General features: G+C 37.1%; 1 protein-coding gene across 7 annotated transcripts in view; it reads right to left on the bottom strand.

Annotated features, from left to right (window-relative positions):
• Nucleotides 1–1,519: 1,519 nt before the first annotated feature.
• PDE1A (phosphodiesterase 1A) overlaps nucleotides 1,520–19,917 on the bottom strand; it is a 378,552-nt gene continuing 360,154 nt past the window's right edge. For 6 of the 7 annotated variants that reach the window (XM_020888672.2, XM_020888666.2, XM_020888670.2 and 3 more), the window contains 2 exons: nucleotides 5,300–5,413; nucleotides 1,520–3,032 (listed from right to left, as the gene is read on the bottom strand). In XM_020888672.2, coding sequence (XP_020744331.1) covers nucleotides 5,343–5,413 — 71 coding nt within the window. In that variant the 3' untranslated portion in view covers nucleotides 1,520–3,032; nucleotides 5,300–5,342. The remainder of the gene's footprint in view (nucleotides 3,033–5,299; nucleotides 5,414–19,917) is intronic. The other variant, XM_020888668.2, reaches the window with a different exon arrangement.

The raw sequence follows: 19,917 nt of genomic DNA, 5'->3' as shown, positions 1-19,917 counted from the left end.
GATTAGATGAATTTTTATGTTTTTCATAGAGAATGCTTTAGCATCATGAAAACACAGCCTAAGAGGTGACACATACTGAGCCAGTTCCTCTTAATTGAGTTAATTAAAACTCTCTAGGTCTTTACCGTGACACTCTTTACTTTTTTTTTTTCTCTAGCGTTACCTTATTCACATTATTCTTCTTCACAGAACTGTCTTCCCCTCTGTGATTCTGCCGCAGCCTATATAGATGCAGTGGAAAGAAAAAGAGGCCTCTGCTACCAGAGAGCTCTAGAACCAGCTCCAGTCTGGAGACCCACACAGCCTTAGACAAGGCTCTTTCTCTGAGACCTGATTTCCTTACTCATATTGATACCCACTTTACCAGATGATTGAGGATTAGAGATAACATTTGTTAAGTACTTACCTGGAGCTTGTATATAGAAAATAGGCAATGAATATGAGCTTTTGTTTATTATTTGTTATTGAAATGTCAACTCATGTGCCATCCATTTTTGGAAGCCCTGAAGATAAGGGCAGTGTTTACCTCCTTTAATATCCAGAGGGGGGCATTTTATTTGTACCTGATTACTTTATATGTGGCATTTTAGTTATTTATGTGTATAGATTTGCTTCTCTATAAAATAGGAAGTTTCTAGAGTAATGATTCAGCTTTCCAGAATCCTATATGCACATGCATCTAGCCAGGAGCACACAAATAATAGGTGCAATAATACATGTTCAATGAACATTTCTTTCATTGAGTAAAAATCACTTTCTGATAGAATTCATATCAATTTTTAGGATGATGTACTTCTGGTTTTCCCTGATTTCATCAACTTTATAATGCCCTACCAAATCAAATTATATCAGGCACCAAATGGTTCACAATATTTTCCCTCCAGTAGGATTTATTTAACAATCATATATAATAGGAAATATGGAAAATTACAGCAGAATAAAAACACAAGAATTGTAGCTTGTCATGTTAAAAATTAAATAAAAGAGATACTGCTTAAATAAAAAGGCCTAGAAATTGTTAGATATATGTTGGGTAGCTGAAGGTACAATGCTAAGCAAAACATTTAAGGCTCAGGAGTCAAATTTATTCATCCTTCTCTTCAGGATGGATTCCACACCATGTTGGCAAGAAGGGATGGGCAGCACTACCCTCCCTCTAATTTCCTGCTAATTAAGACAAGTCAGTGGCTGTCTTAAAGGGAGGAAGGAGGGAATAAGGAAGATACAGAAGAGAGAAGTAGACAGGAAATAGAAGGAGGGAAAGAGGAAGTGAGACAGGGAGGTTAGTTTAAAAGGAATAAATGCATCAACAGCATGACAACTCTTCTGAAGGGATGGAGCATGTTTTCTCGGATCCCCTGGAAGTTCTGTCACAGTGCCTTATAAGTTACATAGCCTGGAAAATTAGGTTAAAACCCATATACAGAAAATAATGACTTCATTATACTCTTATATTGTTTTAGTTATAAAGTCTACATATCTTAAAGTATTAATAGGAACAAAGTGGACATGTTTCCTATGACAGTTCAGAAGCAGTGTTTCCATTTATTTCTCTGTTGAGAGATTCTATACCTTTAATGAAAAACAACTGGCTCAAATAGGAACAATAGTAATTAGACTTCCCAGACAGTCAGATTCTATTTTAAATGCAGAATATTTTCTAGTTTGTAAATAGCTACCTTAAAAAAGACATTAAAAGCAGTAATTGCAGTTTCTCCATAAATAGAAATAAGAAATCCATTGTTAAAGGACAAAAAGTCACCATGATGTACATATCTATAAATTTTCCCTGCAACACATCATTATAGATCAATCTTTACTGCTTACATTTAAAATATCAATTGCATTATAATATCTATGATACAATTCAATTATTTATCTGTGTTCTACATATGCTTCAGGTGAAACAAGAGCTAAGGACCTTATTCACAGAACACTTAAAAGCATCTTATACCCAGTCTATGCACAAATATATCTTAAATTAGAATAATGCATACCTAATATGCATATAGAATATGGCTTACACATGAAAAGATATCTAAGTTGTGAGTTATAAAATCCCACTACTTAGACTTAAAAGCTTCTGATTGCATCCATTCTAAAATATTGCTTAGCATTGTGGAACCCAGGGAAGAAGCAGGTGCGACAGAAAACTCATTAGGATGGACATATCCACCTTCACTTTCTTCTTTAATTGATGACTACTCTTGATCTTTCCCATCTAATTTCTACCTGTCACAAAGACAAATTCATTTAGTCTCACAATCATTGAAGAGTTTGTACAGTGAAAATTACACCACCTACTTGGGCTTGACCTTTCTTGGCAGCTAATAACAAATAAAGGTAGTTCTTCAATTTGGAACAAAGGCAAGGCTCTGCACATGCTCAGGCAAAACATGACAAGGAAGCAGTCTCCAACGGCTGCAGTTTGTAGTAAAATTATAAATTCACATCAAACAATGTTCTCTGTGCAGAAGTGTGGGCTTCCATTTTCACAGACAGTTTTGAGTACATACACACGCGCACACACACACACTTCTTGTCACTTATCCCTTGACCTGTAATATATTTTGTTACATCATGATGAGATTAACAGCCCAGAAGGCAAATCCCATTCTCAGTTCTAGTGTCTGTCTCCAACAAGGGCTGGAGGTTCTTGTCATCTTGGATCATAGGTCTTGTGTGACTTGCATTGTGATGACCCCCATGTGGGTGATGCCTTAGTGCTTTGCAATAACAGTGGTGGATGCAGACTGGTTCACTGCTTTCAGGAACAGGTTTCGCTGTGGTTTCCCCGCTTGAGAGTTACAATGAAGAGTTCATCAGGTCACAGAGTCAGGGCTCTGATGCTTCATTGCTGTCTTAGGACTTCAACTACAGCTTCTGAGCAGCCCCTCTTCTCACTTGGCTCCCAAGTATTTAAAACAACAAGGACAATCTAAATAGCCTCAGAGCTGCAAAAATATTTTTCTATAATTTTGTTTTTGCTTTCATTTTACTTAGCAGCTTGCAAGTTTTGTAGTTACAGCACTCTGTGTGAAACAAAGCAAGAAAGTAAAATTTAAAAATGCCTCATGTTCTGTACATACATTGCATAGTCGCCTATGTAATAACTGGGTTGAAAGTGATAAAAGTTTGAAAATGTCCAACTTTTGCCTTAAAATTTCTCTGGTTTGATTGAAGAAGGCCAAATTGTGGAGAAAGAGCAATGGCAGAAGCACTGGCCAAAATCTCTGATAGCAACTTTGAGTGTATTTATGTGGCTAGAATTCCTAGCTCAGAATTTATGTTCATCTCTTATGTGAGTTCATAAAATGGCCTGTTCTGAGTGTGTGTTGAAAGAGGAGAAAAATATTTGTGGAAAATTGAGGATTTAGAATATTTTAGTGCTGTTTTCATTATCCTGAAATAAAATCCAAATGAAAAGGGAGATCATGTTTTAGTCATATATAGGCATCAATTATTGTGTGGCAATTTCAGGTTGGACTTTACTGACGTCACAAAAATAAGAGATTTATCAGAAAATGATAGATATTCTTTTTATTTCAGTTGGAATTTCTCTTCCTGTCTCTTTTGTGTGTATATGTGTGTGTGTGTCTAAAGTTTGGATGGAGGTTATGGAGAGAAATTGTTGTTAACTAATACAAGTTCAGTTCAGTTCAGTTCAGTTCAGTCACTCAGTCGTGTCCGACTCTTTGCGACTCCATGAACTGCAGCATGCCAGGCCTCCCTGTCCATCACCAACTCCCAGAGCCTACCCAAACTCATGTCCATTGAGTCAGTGATGCCATCCAACCATCTCATCCTCTGTCATCCCTTTCTCCTCCTGCCCTCAACCTTTCCCAACATCAGGGACTTTTCAAATGAGTCAGCTCTTCGCATCAGGTGGCCAAAGTATTGGAGTTTCAATATAAGACAATATCTTAAAAATTTTTAATATAGAGCTGGTTTTTAAAATTTCTATCCACTTTGTGATTTGATTTCTATCCGCAATTCATATGTAAACTATTAATCACAGTCACCAACTCTGGAACTGTTGATAGGACTAAATATAAGATTTCATCACAGTGCCTGACACTGATAGTTGCTATTAGTGAAACTATTAGTAGCAATTAAAGAATCTTACAACTGACTCAAGAATACTGGGGAATGATTCATCTTAAAAGCTAACCATATTTTTTTTCTTATTTTTCATAGTGCAAGGTTCCCTTTATTGTGATGCTCAGTGGAAAACATCTGTAAAACAGCTCACTGTCGTGGTGACAGCTGCAACCATGCTAAGGCACTTTCACTATATAAAAAAAGGGGGGTTGGGAGTTCTGTTCATTCCTCTGCGACTGCAATGGGACCTGAACTCAGAGCTTTTTAGGCATATATAGCTTTAGTATAGCTTCATGATTTCTTGTGAATTTGTTTCCTTAAAAAAAAAAAATGCCTTCTTTGCCATAAGTACGTCTAAATGCAGCATATACAAAATGGTTATGGCTAACTACATTTTAACTTCATCAATTTAAAGCAACATTTGAGGTGCTACTAATAACATCTCAAAGACTTGATATGGTACCTGCAGCATTTTGTCTTGCCTCTACCATCAAGCCAATAGCAAGACTCATTTTTTTATACTTTTTAAACAGACATTAAGACATCTCCACTATAAAAATACATTCCTCCTTTCTAACTCCCTTCTAGCTGCTTGCACCTTCTCTGCCCAAGAGAGTGGTTCTCAACTTCAGTATATAGAAATTACAACAGATTGAATTATCAAAAATTCAGATTCCTAAGGCATCACTCCCAGAGCTGGTAATTTGGTGGACCAAAGGGGAGCCCTAGAAGCTGAATTTTTAAAAAGATAATCCTTGCTGCAATGTCCATGGATTTTAGCAAATATTGATGTTGTTTTATAATATGTACTTGCTTTGTTATTATCACCCAATGTAAACACTCATATTTCCTACATGAAGTAGAAAAGGAAACTGGTATCAAAAATTCATATTTCTTTTATGAAGTAGTAGAAGAAAACAGAATTAAACCTCCCCATAGGATACAGCTTATTATTTTTAAAGGACTAAAAGGTCTCAGTAAATATAATTTTTATTGATGAGTAAGTCAAGAATCCTTTGAAAAGGTAAACTTAAACAGTAAATATTTAAAGCTTACCTGTTAAGGGTTTGCCTCAGAAAATAGAGATTTAAAAGAAAAGAATCCAAAAGGACATTTAAATAAGATAACTTTGTTTCTAATGATACTCTCCAAACCATCCACTTCAGAAATAAATTTTTCATCTAAAAAATAAAATTACCTCCCATACTTATAATGAAAGATGTCTTTAAGGTGTTTCAAACCTATGAATGTGTCTCAGCATGTTTTTCTTCGGCATTTACTAGATCTGAGTTCTTATGCGGGTCAGGTTCACCTGAAAAATAAGCACACAAACAACAAATAAACAAAAACAAAATAGACCTGAGGGGGGAAAACCTAATTAGGTCAGGAAACTGAAGCAATCAGTAAAACACTGAAGACTAGATTTTATAATGGATCTGTGGCACATTTCTTCAAAGATACCAAATACTTTCTTTTCAGCCTGTGGATTTATAGAGTATACAAGTCATCTCCTGGTTGTTATACAAGTTTGTGAAGTTGAAATTTAATCTGGAGATACAGAAATGAAACAGATGAGACATGTTCAAGCATCTATTAAATCAAACATAAAAATTATGCATGTTTTTCCCAAATATTTTTAATTGAAATATATTCTTTCAAACAAACCCTCTAAAGTTCATTGTCTTATATCACACATTGCTTAGTTGCTATGAATTTTAAAAAATGAGTATAAGAGAATGTAATGTTTAAGATACATCATCTGTCAAAACAAACTAATGGAATTTATAATCTTAGAATCACTCAGCTTCTATATAAACTTTGAGAAAAAAGTAGCATGGAAAATGTTCCATTTCTAGAGAGGCTGCAGAGAATGTATAAAAAATAGAAACACAAAGCAAAATGTACGGATAAAAGAGAATTATGTGAGAAAGTTAAAAATTAGCGTAAGTTGGTTTTTGAGTCAATTACTCAAAATACTTTGATATTTCAAAAAATAGTCATAGTCATATACGATAGAATGTTCTTTCCATCTAAAATTTGATTGAAAATATGTTAACAATTAAACTTTGCACCAGTTGATTTTGAGATTGTTTTTTCCAACATATATTGTAAGACTGCATTGTCTCAACTGCAATAGATTTTTACTGAGTTCATAAACGTAGTGAACATACAGGAGTATTATCACAAAACAAAATTATTTTGTCCTTTAGTCTCTTTAAAATACACTCAGCAGGGGACACTTATCTTCTGTCCCAGGTTCAATCTTTTAGGTAGTATCAGGACTTTTCCAATCATTCTGAGATAATAAAAACATTGTGTGATCACATTAAATTGCCAGTGTCTTGGGTCTGGTCACATACAATACACATCAACCTTAAAACAGATAAAACTTCTTCCCAACCTTGGATTTGTTGCAGAGCCTAGAAATTGTGGTGATGGGGGGTGGGAGAGGAGCGTTTGATTGTTTCTTTCTCTCTTTATTCTTTTAAGCTCAAGCAGGCAGGATTTATTAAGCAAGCAGCAAGCAGAGTTGCTTGTCCTCTGTCTGCTAGCTACCCTGGACCCCTGAGCTGGAGCAAGAGAGGGAAGACTAAGACTCCCACTGCAGGATGGCTTTGGATTCACTAGACCTGGCAGGCGTATAGAGCTGACTACTCGGTGAGCACATGCATGGGCTCTCCAGGGACTTCTTGCCAAGGACCACGCTTGGAGACTTCTCACAACCTTGGCATGGACACGTGTTCCTTTACAATGTCCACAGCCCCTTGAAATTTCTTAGTGCATCTCCAGATTCTGTCGCCTGAGGCCCTATCATGCTTCCAAATAAAGATACGCTACATTCAGTTCACATGAAGCATTCTTTAGGCCTTTATTCCTATAAATTAGTTGAGGAAAGGCTGAAATCTACATAGCTTCCTCTCCTTCAGCTTATCTATCATCTTCTAACCTCTTATATCTCTCACATAAGATTCCATTCCCAATATCCCCTTTACTTCAAGCTCTCCAAGGGTGAAACTATCTTCCTTTGACTTGAGGTGAAGAGGGAAGAATTTCTATACCTTTCCCAATAGCAGAGAATGCATTAAAGAACACTTCCTCACAAATCCTATTCTATCTATCAACAACCTGACCTTTTCAATTATTTGAATTGGGTGATGGTTATAGGCACCCTATAATTGACTTTTGGATCTTCTTTGAAATTTCTGCTTCCCAAGTAATTGTGTTTCTCACATTTATCATCTAGTCTTGTCTTAAACTTCTGATTTAAATCTTGCTACTTATGACTAGATTAGAACAGAACAAAATAGAACAGAAAAAAATAGAACAGAACAGAGTGGAAAAAAAGATTGAATTAAAAGAAAGAAATATAAGTAATTAAGTAATCCTCTCAAAATTTTTGAGAACATTTTAAGGTGGACAAAAGACACTGAGGTTTACCAATAATCAAATGCTCTTATTTCTAGTGGATAAAGAGCTCACCAGTAATAAAAGAATGGAAGAGGAGTAAAATAACAAATGGTTAAAACACAGCATTACAAAAATGTTACATAGGCTACATCCCAGAGCAATTCCATAAACACAGTTAGGAAAGTAGCAATTTAAAACTGTGACCAACACAAGACAAGACTTTTGTGGCCCTGCGAAAAAAAATGTGTTCCTTGAAACTGTAAAATTCCAGATGGTTCAGGGGCACATACATAACATTACCAGTCAATTGCATGTCAGCCAGAATGCTTAGGAAAATACTGAATTCAGGTCTTCAGCATATTCAAATCATATTACTTTTAGTTAATAAATCTTTAGTTATAGAAGGCTTTACAACTAACTTGGATAATACCCTTTGAAAGTGACTCATAGGCTTTCATAAAAAGAGAAAGCCATATCATTCTGAAATATGAGATATCATTCTGTCAGAAAAGAAGAAATTATTTGCATTTTTCAATTTATCGCATTCACGAATTTTAGATAAATTCATCACATTTTAGATAATCTTCATGACCAAAGAGTGGTCAATGTAAAAGACCTTCTAAGAAACATCCTTATAATGCAAGGTCCCACACAGTTTTGAATTGTCCCCTCTTTTAGTTTGGTAAAACCTATGATTTCCTTAAAATAAAATTCACAAATAAATGAAATACAAAGGATTTCATTTATATCAAATATAATTATCAACATCTTCAAGTAATCCTTAAGATATGATACAGTAACATATGTGCTTCTTCATTAATTCATTAAATAACAAGGTCTAGCTGCAGGTCTATCATCTATATAATTCTGAAAAAATAAGATCAAAGGATACTATGATGTTTCTTCATGAATTTAAATGTTATGAAAATATTGATGATTCCATTGGTTACAGGCTTCACCAATGGCTCAGAAGGTAAAGAATCTTCCTGCAATAAGGAGACATGGGTTCGATCCCTGGGTCAGGAAGATCCCCTGGAGAAGGAACTGGCAACCTACTCCAGTTTACTTGCATGAAAAATCCCAAGGACAGAGGAGACTGGCAGGCTACAGTCCATGGGATTGAAAAGAATCAGATACGACTAAGTGACTAAGTCCACTGGTGACAAACACAACTATCACAAATGTTACTCTGTGTATTGTTGCCTACAAATGAAGGAAATCCTAAATTTCAGGTATAGGTTAGTAAAAAAAATCACTGTCCAAATGTATAGACTCCATCTATATAACCTGGGTTAAAATCTTTGACCTAGTCTAACTTCATTTTATGGGTAAGAATCAGTCCCAGAAATCAAGTGATTTCCTTCAGTGCAGACCACACATATTAATAGATAAACTGAAGTCAAAATTATTTACTTTAAAGTCACTATTATTTCAAAGAAACCCATAAAGTGATCTTGGAACTTCATTTTAGTAAAGAGATTTGCAAGTTCACATACATAGAAAGCTACACCTTAGGAATGAATGCAATGGGTTTGCTCAAAGCAAGTGCATAGAAGCTCTTTTGATAGCCAGGAAAAAAGTAGTGCAAATAAGGAAACAGATAATTTTGTTCATCTCAAAGAGCTTTTAGGTGTCATCTAAATGTTGAAATTTGAAAAAAAAATTTGTAAAAGGATGGAAATATGGTTTTTGCTTTATAAGCATAGTGCAAAATTGGTGGGGTGTAGGGAGAGGAAAGTGCTCACAGGAGGGACAGACCTACCAAAATAAACAGAAATCCTCTAAATTTAGCTTATCTAAACTCAGCCTGCAATCTGAGCTCACTATTATATTAGTAACTCTAATATAATACGTTAGCCTCATAGATGATAAAAACAATACTTGCAGGGAATAATGTAAGTCACGTAATCAGCTGGTTATTAGAGACTCCGGCTGTCCAGTTATGGTCTTGTTCAACTCTTATTTAAAAAACAATCTGCTGGGATAAATTATTATACAATTGAAGACGGAACAATAACAACACTTTGTGAACAACTGCTAGGTGGTGGGCACTATTTTAAGTGCTTCATTCATCTTAATTCCCTGAATCTTCATGGAAAACTATAGAAAGAGATGTAGGTCAAGTCAGCTGCCTCAGGTGTCAAGGCTACCTAATGGCTGAATCTCTCTGACAAAGTCAAACCAGAATCTTGCCCTCTAGCTTCACCGTTTCCCAAACTATAATCATTAGCATACCACCTTCACCATTCCTGCCATATCTGTCATTTATTCTTAGTTACTAATATTTTTTTACACACAGACTTTAAACCTACTCTCTTTTCAAAGATTGGTTTTGTCCTAAATAATAATACCCAAAGAAATAACAGACTGGTTGCAAATAGGAAAAGGAGGACTTTAAGGCTGTATATTGTCACCCTGCTTATTTAACTTATTATTCAGAGTACCTCATGAGAAACGCTGGGCTGGAGGAAGCACAAGCTGGAATCAAGACTTCCAGGAGAAATATCAATAACCTCAGCTATGCAGATGATACCACCTTTATGGCAGAAAGTGAAGAAGAATTAAAGAGCCTCTTGATGAAAGTGAAAAAGTTGACTTAAAGCTCAATATTCAGAAAACTAAGATCATGGCATCTGGTCCCATCACTTCATGGCAAATAGATGGGGAAACAGTGGAAACAGTGGCTGACTTAATTTTTCTGGGCTCCAAAATCACTGCAGATGGTGATTGCAGCCATGAAATTAAAAGATGCTTACTCCTTGGAAGGAAAGTTATGACCAACCTAGGCAGCATATTGAAAATCAGAGACATTACTTTGTCAACAAAGGTCCGTCTAGTCAAGGCTATGGTTTTTCCAGTAGTCATGTGTGGATGTGAGAGTTTGGCTATAAAGAAAACTGAGCACTGAAGAATTGATGCTTTTGAACTGTGGTGTTGGAGAAGACTCTTGAGAGTCCCTTGGACTGCAAGGAGATCCAACCAGTCCCTCCTAAAGGAAATCAGTCCTGAATATTCATTGGAAGGACTGATGCTGAAGCTGAAGCTCCAATACTTTGGCCACTTGATGCGAAGAGCTGACTCATTGGAAAAGACCCTGATGCTGGGAAAGATTGAGGGCAGGAAGAGAAGGGGACAACAGAGGATGAGATGGTTGGATGACATCACCGACTCAATGGACATGGGTTTGGGTGGACTCCAGGAGTTATTGATGGACAGGGAGGCCTGACATGCTGCGGTTCACAGGGTGGCAAAGAGTTAGACACGACTGAGAGACTGAACTGAATGAACTGAACTGAAAGAAGTAACAGACTTCATGTGCTTGTTGTGCTTTACTAATATGTAGAAGTCATAACTAACAAAGAGTTTTTATATCTGTAGGTATAAAAAACACAATAATTGATTTAATTTAATGGTTTCTATCAATATTTGCCTTCACATATTTCTCTCTCGTCTGATTCAACAATCCCTACATACAGTAGTAAAACTATCAGCATAATTTCCATTAAGAATGAGAAAAACACAGTGAGAAGTGATAACTGACTACTCCAATCACCATGGCCTAGAAGGGCCAGTAGCAACAACACAGTGCTTGAAAAATACTTGGCCAAAAATCAGTTTGTGTAATCTTTTCAACAGAAACACTAGTTCCGAGTTATACTGCATTCTCATTACTTCATAAGAAAAATACTACCTGGGGACTTTACTGGTGGTCCACGTGGTTAAAAATCTGCCTTGCAATGCAAGGGATGTGGGTTCAACCCCTGGTCAGGGAGCTAGGATCTCACATGTTTCAGAGCAACTGAGCCCAAGCACTATAACTAGAGTGTCTGTGTCCCCAGTGGAAGATGCCATGTAACAGAACATAACACATAACACAATATCCCACTTGCTACAACTAATTCCTGACACAACCAAATAAATAAATATATTTTTTTGAAAAGGAAAAATACTACTTTTGCTCATATAGCAGTGTTTGCTCATGCAGGTAGATCTGTCTAGGTTGATCCAGTTCTATTTTTGGTCCATTTATATATATATATATATATATAGCTTATGTTGCCAATAGCTAGAAAGAATATATGATCTACGATTTGAAAGCTACAGTCATTGGAGAAATGTAATGTGAGATAAATCAGTGCTTCTGATTCTAATCAGTGTTTCGGCATCTGTATGATACAATTTGCTTTATAGGTTGGGAATAAGAAATTCTTCACACTAGAAGAAAATACTCTTCATTTCAATGCCTCTTGAGAGTAAATAGTTGTATGTTTTCTGACTTAGGATAAATTTTGCTTCATGCATGAAGATAATAGTAAACAAAGGAAGGAGTGAATGCTAAACACCAAGAGAGATGAGAAGAAGAAAAAAGGTGAGGCTGCTGAAGAAAAATTCCACCCATTTCCAAATGTGCTAGTTACAACCCTGTAAAGTTAGAGGAAGTAACACCTTATTTCATAAAGTGTTACAAAAGACACAAATCAAGAAATGGCTAATTATTTTTTGGTTCACTAAATCAGTACAAAACACATTGATTCACCTTGGCAAATGCCAGAATGAATCCCAGTCCACATGTGTTAGGCACCTAAAGATGTGGTGAGTTCTATACAGAACTGATTAGATGAGATCTGTGGAAAGTCAAGATTTCTTTCTATATTCAACTGCCTTTTAATAACATATCACTCAACTTAGAGAGCCAGTACCACATCCAACAGCCTGAAATCTGAAAGTTCCATTGAAACTAGAGTTAAAACAATGTAGAGCAGTAATGAACTGGCTCCTTAAAAGAGTTCAGTCTAAAATTGGGTCTACAGGATGCATATGTTTTGGTGGTGAGGATAGGAATATTCTCCTAACAAGGGGCGTAGGGAGGTGAGATACACAAGCCAAACACGAACAAAGGCAAGAGACTGGGAAGAAAGAGATGTACCAAGGAAGAAGTGAAGCCCAGTTGAGAAAACTTGGCTTAGTGTTCCTACCCAATATAACTAAAGTAATTTCTCCTTCAGCACCATTCTTTTAGGAGAATGCTCCAGTATCTATTGAAATACTTATTCCCAGATGGGATTTGTCTGATTGAATCACAGGTCTCTTTTTAATTTATTTATTAGAGTATAATTGCTTTACAATGCTGTGTTAGTTTCTGCTATACAACAGTGTGAATCACTTATTGTAGTTCAGTAGCTAAGTCATGTCCAACTCTTTGCAACCCCACCGACTGCAGCGCACCAGGCTTCCCTGTCCATCCTCTTCCGTAGACTTTCCTCTTGAGCCACCCCCACCATCCCACCCATCTAGGTCATCACAGATTACCAAATTGAGCTCTCTGTATTATGCAGCAGCTTCCCACTAGATATCTATTTTATACATGGTGTTAGTTGTTCAGCTGTATCTGACTCTTCGAAACCCCATGGACTATAGCCCGTTAGGCTCCTCTGTCCATGGAATTTTCCAGGCGAGAATCCTGAAGTGGGTTGCCACTTCCTACTCCAGGGGATCTTCTGGACCCAGGGGTCGAACCTGCGTGTCTTGCATCTCCTGCATTTGCAGGTGGATTCTTTACCACTAGCGCCATCTGGGAAGCCCTTTACACATAGTAGTGTATTAATATAAATGTCAATGCAACGCTCTCAATTTGTTCCACCCTCTTCTTCCCTCCCTGTGTCCACAAGTCAGTTCTCTATGTCTGTGTCTCTATTGCTGCCCTGCACAAAGGTTCATCAGTACCACTTTTCTAGATTCCATATATATGTATTTTTGTTGTTCAGTCACTAAGTCGTGTCCAACTCTTTGTGATTCTGTGGAATGCAGCACGCCAGGCTTCCCTGTCCTTCACTATCTCCCAGAGTCTGTTCAAACTCATGTCCATTGCATCAATGATGCCATCCAATTATCTCATTAATACATGATATTTAGTTTTTCTTTTTCTGGCATATTTCCACTCTGTATTACAGACTCTAGGCTCATCCACATCACTACAAATGACCCAGTTTCATTCCTTTTTATGGCTAATATTCCATGGTATAAATGTACCACATCTTCTTTATCCATTTGTCTGTAGACAGACATATAAATTGCTTCCCTGTCCTAGTTATTATAAATAGTGCTGCAATGACCACTGGGATGTGTGTGTCTTCTTGAATTACCGTTTTCTCAGGGTTTGCCCAGTGGTGGGATTGCTGGTTCATATGGTAGTTGTTTCCCCAGTGGCACAGTGGTAAATAATCTGCCTGCAATGCCAGAGACGGGGGTTTGATCCCTGGGTCTGATTCCTGGATTGGGGAGATCCCCTGGAGGGGGGCATGGCAACCCACTCCAGTAGTCCTGCCTGGAGAATCCCATGGACAGAGGAGCCTGGTGGGTTACAATCCATTGAGTCGTAAAGAGTCAGACATGACTGTAACTGCTAAGCAAGCATGCACATGGTAATTCTATTTTTAGAAAATAGGCTCTGGTGGCAGAGAGATGGTGAAAATGTAAGGGCATTGATTATCTCTGAAGGTAGGAAAGATGGAGAAAGAAGGTTCAGGGTAGTGAAATGAAAATCACTCAAATCATGCTTTGCTGTAAAGAATGATGGGAAACAGTCGTGGGTATTTTAAGATTTGGCTCTTAGAACCAGTTTAATGTGAAAGGCAATATGGGCCTTCTCTACTTTTTCAATCAGGGAAAATATAGGATGAAAACTGAGTCTGAGAAGTGTGCCAAAAATTCACATTTTCTTTATTTTTTATAGATGAAGAGAGAAAAAATACATAAAGAATACTAATTTGGGGTATTCATCTAAACTAGTTTCAAAAGTTAAAAGTTGGGAAAAATTGCAAATTGATTAAAACATTTTGGCTTTGCTTTTAGTATTCTAGTTAATTGGATTTTCTATTTGAACCTGGATTAAGAAAAAAAGAGATCTCAACTGCCTTCAGTAAAAATGTTTAATGCAAATCTACTTTTGTGCCTAAATGGAGAATACTGAACATAATTGTATTTGTTTTAATAATAGATAACCCTGCTAAAAACCCTGAGGGTTATTGTTCTAAGCATAAGTCATTAATTCTCCCTCCCCTATACATGTAGAATAGAGTATTATCCATGTTTCCTGGCTCTAGGGAACTATTAAAAGATCGATTCTTTATTTTACTGCTTTATCATCAATTCTACTCAATTTGAAAGTTAAAAAAAATAGTTTAAGTTTTTACTTTCAGTGTGAGATTTTATAACATTATGCTGCTACAATCAGAAATTTATTTCTTAAATTGTTCAATTTTAATAGTGTTAGAAAAACCAATGCTGAATGCACATTATATAATCTTCCCACTTATCCACAATCTCTAGCCTACAATATTCCATAAGGTTCTGAGCTCTTGTATTTTAAAAGGCCCAAATATGAACATGAGGAAGATATGATCAGACTTTAAACAATAGGTCTTTATCAGTGTATGCGTTAGTTGCTCAGTCGTGTCTGACTCTTTGCGGTCCCATGGACTGCAGCCTGCCAGGCTTTTCTGTCCATGGAATTCTCCAGGCAAGAGTACTGGAGTGGGTTGCCATTTCCTTCTCCACTAGGTCTTTATACTAAACCTTTAAAACGTATACAATATTAATACATAAACAACTTTAAATTTCAAATCTTTATTAAAGTCTGTCTAGATGTATTTTTAACATGAATGTGCTGTTACGTATTGATTTATTAAATCATAAGTGATCTGTTAGAATATAGGTTAATAAGCAACAGTTGCAAAGTTTATTGCTATTAATAACAGTATTACCAGCAACAGCAAAAACAGTAGTTAATATTCAAAGAATAGTTACCATGTACCAAGCACTATGTCCAATGCTCCTTATATTTTACCCTTTAATTCTCCCCAAAATTTCTATTGCCCAAAGTCACATACCAGCTAAGGAGCCGAACTAAGACTTCAACCTCAGAGTCATGTATTAAATCAAATAGTTTGGTCACACAGTGTTAACTCTCTGACCCAAAGCGGCAGGTTTCTCTTGTATCTGAAAGAGCAATAGTATTCTGTATTGCCTGGAGAAATAACAGTGCAAAGACTGAAGTTGAAAAAAAATGCCATTTTTAATCTTCCTGTTCTGACAAACTATTAAGATTCAAGATTCAGTTCTTCAGAAAAGAATGAGCAGTTTGATAGTAAGAAAGGTGAGCAGCACTCCCTACAAAACAAAACTGTGTTTTTACTATTACTTCCTATAGTAACACCCGCAGGACAGACAGGCTAAGACTCAGATCCCAAGACCCACACAAGGCCTATATTCAGGGGTATTTCAAAGTGAAGGGTGCAAGAAGGACCCAAACATTCTCTTGCCATGTTTTCATACCACGGAGAAGAAATAATAGACATTCCCTTTCTCTGGGAGTAATGAGAAGTTATTCTATTTAAAATCTAGCATAAATATATGACTGAGGTAAGTACACTGAAAAAGTCAAAAGGTGTAAATGTGAAAACTCCACCATCATTTCTGTCTTGGTGGTTTCTGACTTCCATCCTGCAACACCATCAACTGCAGACCTTATGGATTGCAAACTGCATCCACTATTTTCCATGCATATTCATACATAGCAAGAACAATGAATTGTTTCTAAGACTGCAAACATCACAAATTATTGATTTTTTAGTGTTTCTGATCAAATTCTTCAGTGGAGAGAGCAGTTTTTTTTTGGTATGATTTTCCATCTATGGAAGACGAGAGAAGAAAGAGTTATGAATTGATTTTGTTTGTCATTTTCCCCTTGGAGACAAAAACCACTTACAATCTTCATCAAGCTGAATACATAATTTTTAGCAAGTAGGTACTTACTACAGAAAAAGAGATTCAGAAAATATTAGGGGTGTGCATAATCCAAAATTCGAGGAGGCTTTAGATATACCTGATGATATTTTATTCATATTTTTTGACAAACATACAGACTGAATTGACTTCAGGATACTAAATGCCCAAATAATTGTTTTTTTTCTGTCTTGTTTAGTTTTAGTCACCAAATCTCAGAGGACTTAGTTGATAACTACACTGATCAAGGTCTAAGAGTCAGCCAAAGTAGAAACCAGTCTCATGTATCCAGTTATCTAATCTGGAAAGAGAAAGACTAATGTTCTCACAAAATGCCTTCCATGCTATTTTTCTTTCCTACGTACATGTTCCTCCTAACGTAGGCTGGCTCTGATGAGGGGCTGTTTTGAAGAAAAAGTATGTAGAGTACCTTGTCTACTTATAGTTAGTTGTAATTAGTAGTAGAATAAATTGCTTCTCCTGGTCATCTATGCAATTTGTTCCTATTGCAGTACATTTATAATGTGTAAATCCATGCTTTAAAATAAAAGCACTTTAAGCAATTAGTCACAGAGCACTTTACTGATCTGTGACATTTAGCCAGGACTGTGGGAGCAGTGTGATCTCTAAACCACAATGACTAGTATAACAGAATCACTTTCATGATGGATGTGTATGTTAGCTGCTTAGATGTGTCCAACCCCTTGCGATCCCATCGACTGTAGCCTGTTAGTTTCTTCTATCCATGGAATTTCCCAATCTAGGATACTGGAATAGGTTGTCATTCCCTTCTCCAGCGGACCTTCTGGACCCAGGGATCGAACCCGGGTCTTCTGCATTGCTGGCAGATTCTTTACCATCTGAACCGCCAGGGAAGCCCAAGGAAATGTTCCGTTATTTTTAAGGAAAAACTGTTCTTTACTTTCAATCCCTTGGAAATATTTCCAAGCCCGAATTGAACCAGGTCTTCTGCATTGCAGCCAGAGTCTTTACTGTCTGAGCCAGCAGGCAGGTTTCAAGATGGAGCTGGACTTATTTAAAATTGTTGCTGTTGTTGTTCAGTCACTAAGCTGTGTCCGACTCTGCCATCCCATGGACTACAACACACCAGGCTTCCCTGTCCTTCCTTTTCACCTGGAGTTTATAGATACTCTCTTATCTCTACATTGAAGAAAACACCAAAACTATTACCTTATTTTTGTTGAACTTCTTTTATTTGATGAGATTGTTATTTCTTATGGATGACTCTGGGTTTTCTGTGACCAGCACCTGCATAGATGCTTAGTCCAGATAGAAGGGTGATATGTGGACACAGAACACTTCTGAAAGAATTCCATGTCCAGATTAATGAGATATTATTATTGTGTGCATTCTTGTGCTGAATTTCTCTCTTCAACTTTCACAAAAGATTCCTGATACAAATCACAAGTAGTCCAACTCTTCAAAGGTCACTCACTATAAGTTATCTTGCTACAAAATGAGTCTAGGTTGTATTTTGAAGATGATATAGATATAAAGTTTGAGCATCATATTCTTGAATGTTTTCACCATTTTCCCTAGAAGGCTTATGTACTAAACCTCAGTTGAAGAGAATTATTGGATCATTTTTCTTTTCCCCTACATTTTTCATAATTTCTTCAGAGAAATTAAATATATCTAAGAAAGATCATGCAAAATGCCAGACTGGATGAAGCACAAGCTGGAATCAAGATTGCTGGGAGAAATATCAACAAACTCAGATATGCAGATGATACCACCCTTATGGCAGAAAGTGAAGAGGAACTAAACAGCCTCTTGATGAAAGTGAAATAGGAGAGTGAATTTTAAGCTGGCTTAAAACTCAACGTTCAAAAAGTGAAGTTCATTGCATCCACGCCCATCACTAATGGCAAATAGATGGGGAAACAATGGAAACAGTGACAGACTATTTTCTCGGGATACAAAATCACTGCAGAAGGTGACTGCAGCCACGAAACTAAAAGATGCTTACTCCTTGAAAGAAAAGCTGTAAAAAACCTAGACAGAATATTGAAAAGCAGAAACATTACTTTGCCAACAAAAGTCCGTCTAGTCAGAGCTAGGGTTTTTCCAGTAGTCATGTATGGATGTGAGAGTTGGACTATGAAGAAAGCTAAGCACCGAAAAATTGATGCTTTTGACCTGTGGTGTTGGAGAAGACTCTTGAGAGTCCCTTGGACTGCAAGGAGATCCAACCAGCCCATCCTAAGGAAGATCAGTCCTGGGTGTTCATTGGAAGGCCTGATGCTGAAGCTGAAACTCCAATACTTTGGCCACCTGATGCAAAGAACTGACTCAATGGAAAAGACCCTGATGCTGGAAAAGATTGAGGGCAGGAGGAGAAGGGGAAGACAGAGGATGAGATGGTTGGATGGCATCGCCAACTTGATGGACATGAGTTTGAGTAAGCTCTGGGAGTTGGTGATGGACAGGGAAGCCTGGCATGCTGCAGTCCATGGGGTCACAAAGAGTTGGACATGACTGAGCAACTGAACTGACTGAAGAAAGGTCAAAGACTTCAGCTGTAAATCTTTTTTTTTTTTTTTGCATAACTTCTGGGAATTTCCTAGATTCCCATAGTTAACAAGGCAACATTATGTTAGTCAAAGTCTGAACAACATTCCTAGTGGAAATAAACTCAGAATTGAAAAGTTTGGGCTGTATATAAGGTCTAACTCTAGGCACACTTTAAGGGATAATAATTACAATGGTGAAATATTCTTTTGAGGAAAAAGTGAATTGCCACAAGCCAAGTTTCCTGGATTAGCTAAAATGTCTTCTATTTGAGAGCATTTAGGTCTGCAGATGTTCAAGCTGGTTTTAGAAAAGGCAGAGGAACCAGAGATCAAATTGCCAATATCTGCTGGATCATTGAAAAAGCAAGAGAATTCCAGAAAAACACCCATTTCTGCTTTATTGACTACGCCAAAGCCGTCGACTGTGCAGATCACAATAAACTGTGGAAAATTCTGAAGGAGATGGGAATACCAAAACACCTGACCTGCCTCTTGAGAAACCTGTATGCAGGTCAGGAAGCAACAATTAGAACTGGACATGGAACAACAGACTGGTTCCAAATCGGAAAAGGAGTGCGTCAAGGCTGTATATTGTCCCCCTGCTTATTTAACTTCTATGCAGAGTACATCATGAGAAACGCCGGGCTAGAAGATGCACAAGCTGGAATCAAGATTGCCGGGAGAAATATCAATAACCTCAGATATGCAGATGATACCACCCTTATGGCAGAAAGTGAAGAGGAACTGAAAAGCCTCTTGATGAAGGTGAAAGAGGAGAGTGAAAAAGTTGGCTTAAAGCTCAACATTCAGAAAACTAAGATCATGGCATCTGGTCCCATCACCTCATGGGAAATAGATGGGGAGACAGTGGGAACACTGTCAGACTTTATTTTGGGGGGCTTCAAAATCACTTCAGATGGTGACTGCAACCATGAAATTAAAAGACGCTTACTCCTTGGATGGAAAGTTATGACCAACCTAGATAGCATATTAAAAAGCAGGGACATTACTTTGCCAACAAAGGTCTGTCTGGTCAAGGCTATGGGTTTTCCAGTGGCCATGTATGGATGTGAGAGTTGGACTGTGAAGA

This window comes from Odocoileus virginianus, chromosome 13 (genome assembly GCF_023699985.2).
Source record: "Odocoileus virginianus isolate 20LAN1187 ecotype Illinois chromosome 13, Ovbor_1.2, whole genome shotgun sequence".
Lineage (NCBI taxonomy): Eukaryota > Metazoa > Chordata > Mammalia > Artiodactyla > Cervidae > Odocoileus > Odocoileus virginianus.
The sequence above is the reverse complement of the archived record's forward strand: the minus strand, read 5'-3'. Positions and strand labels throughout refer to the sequence as shown.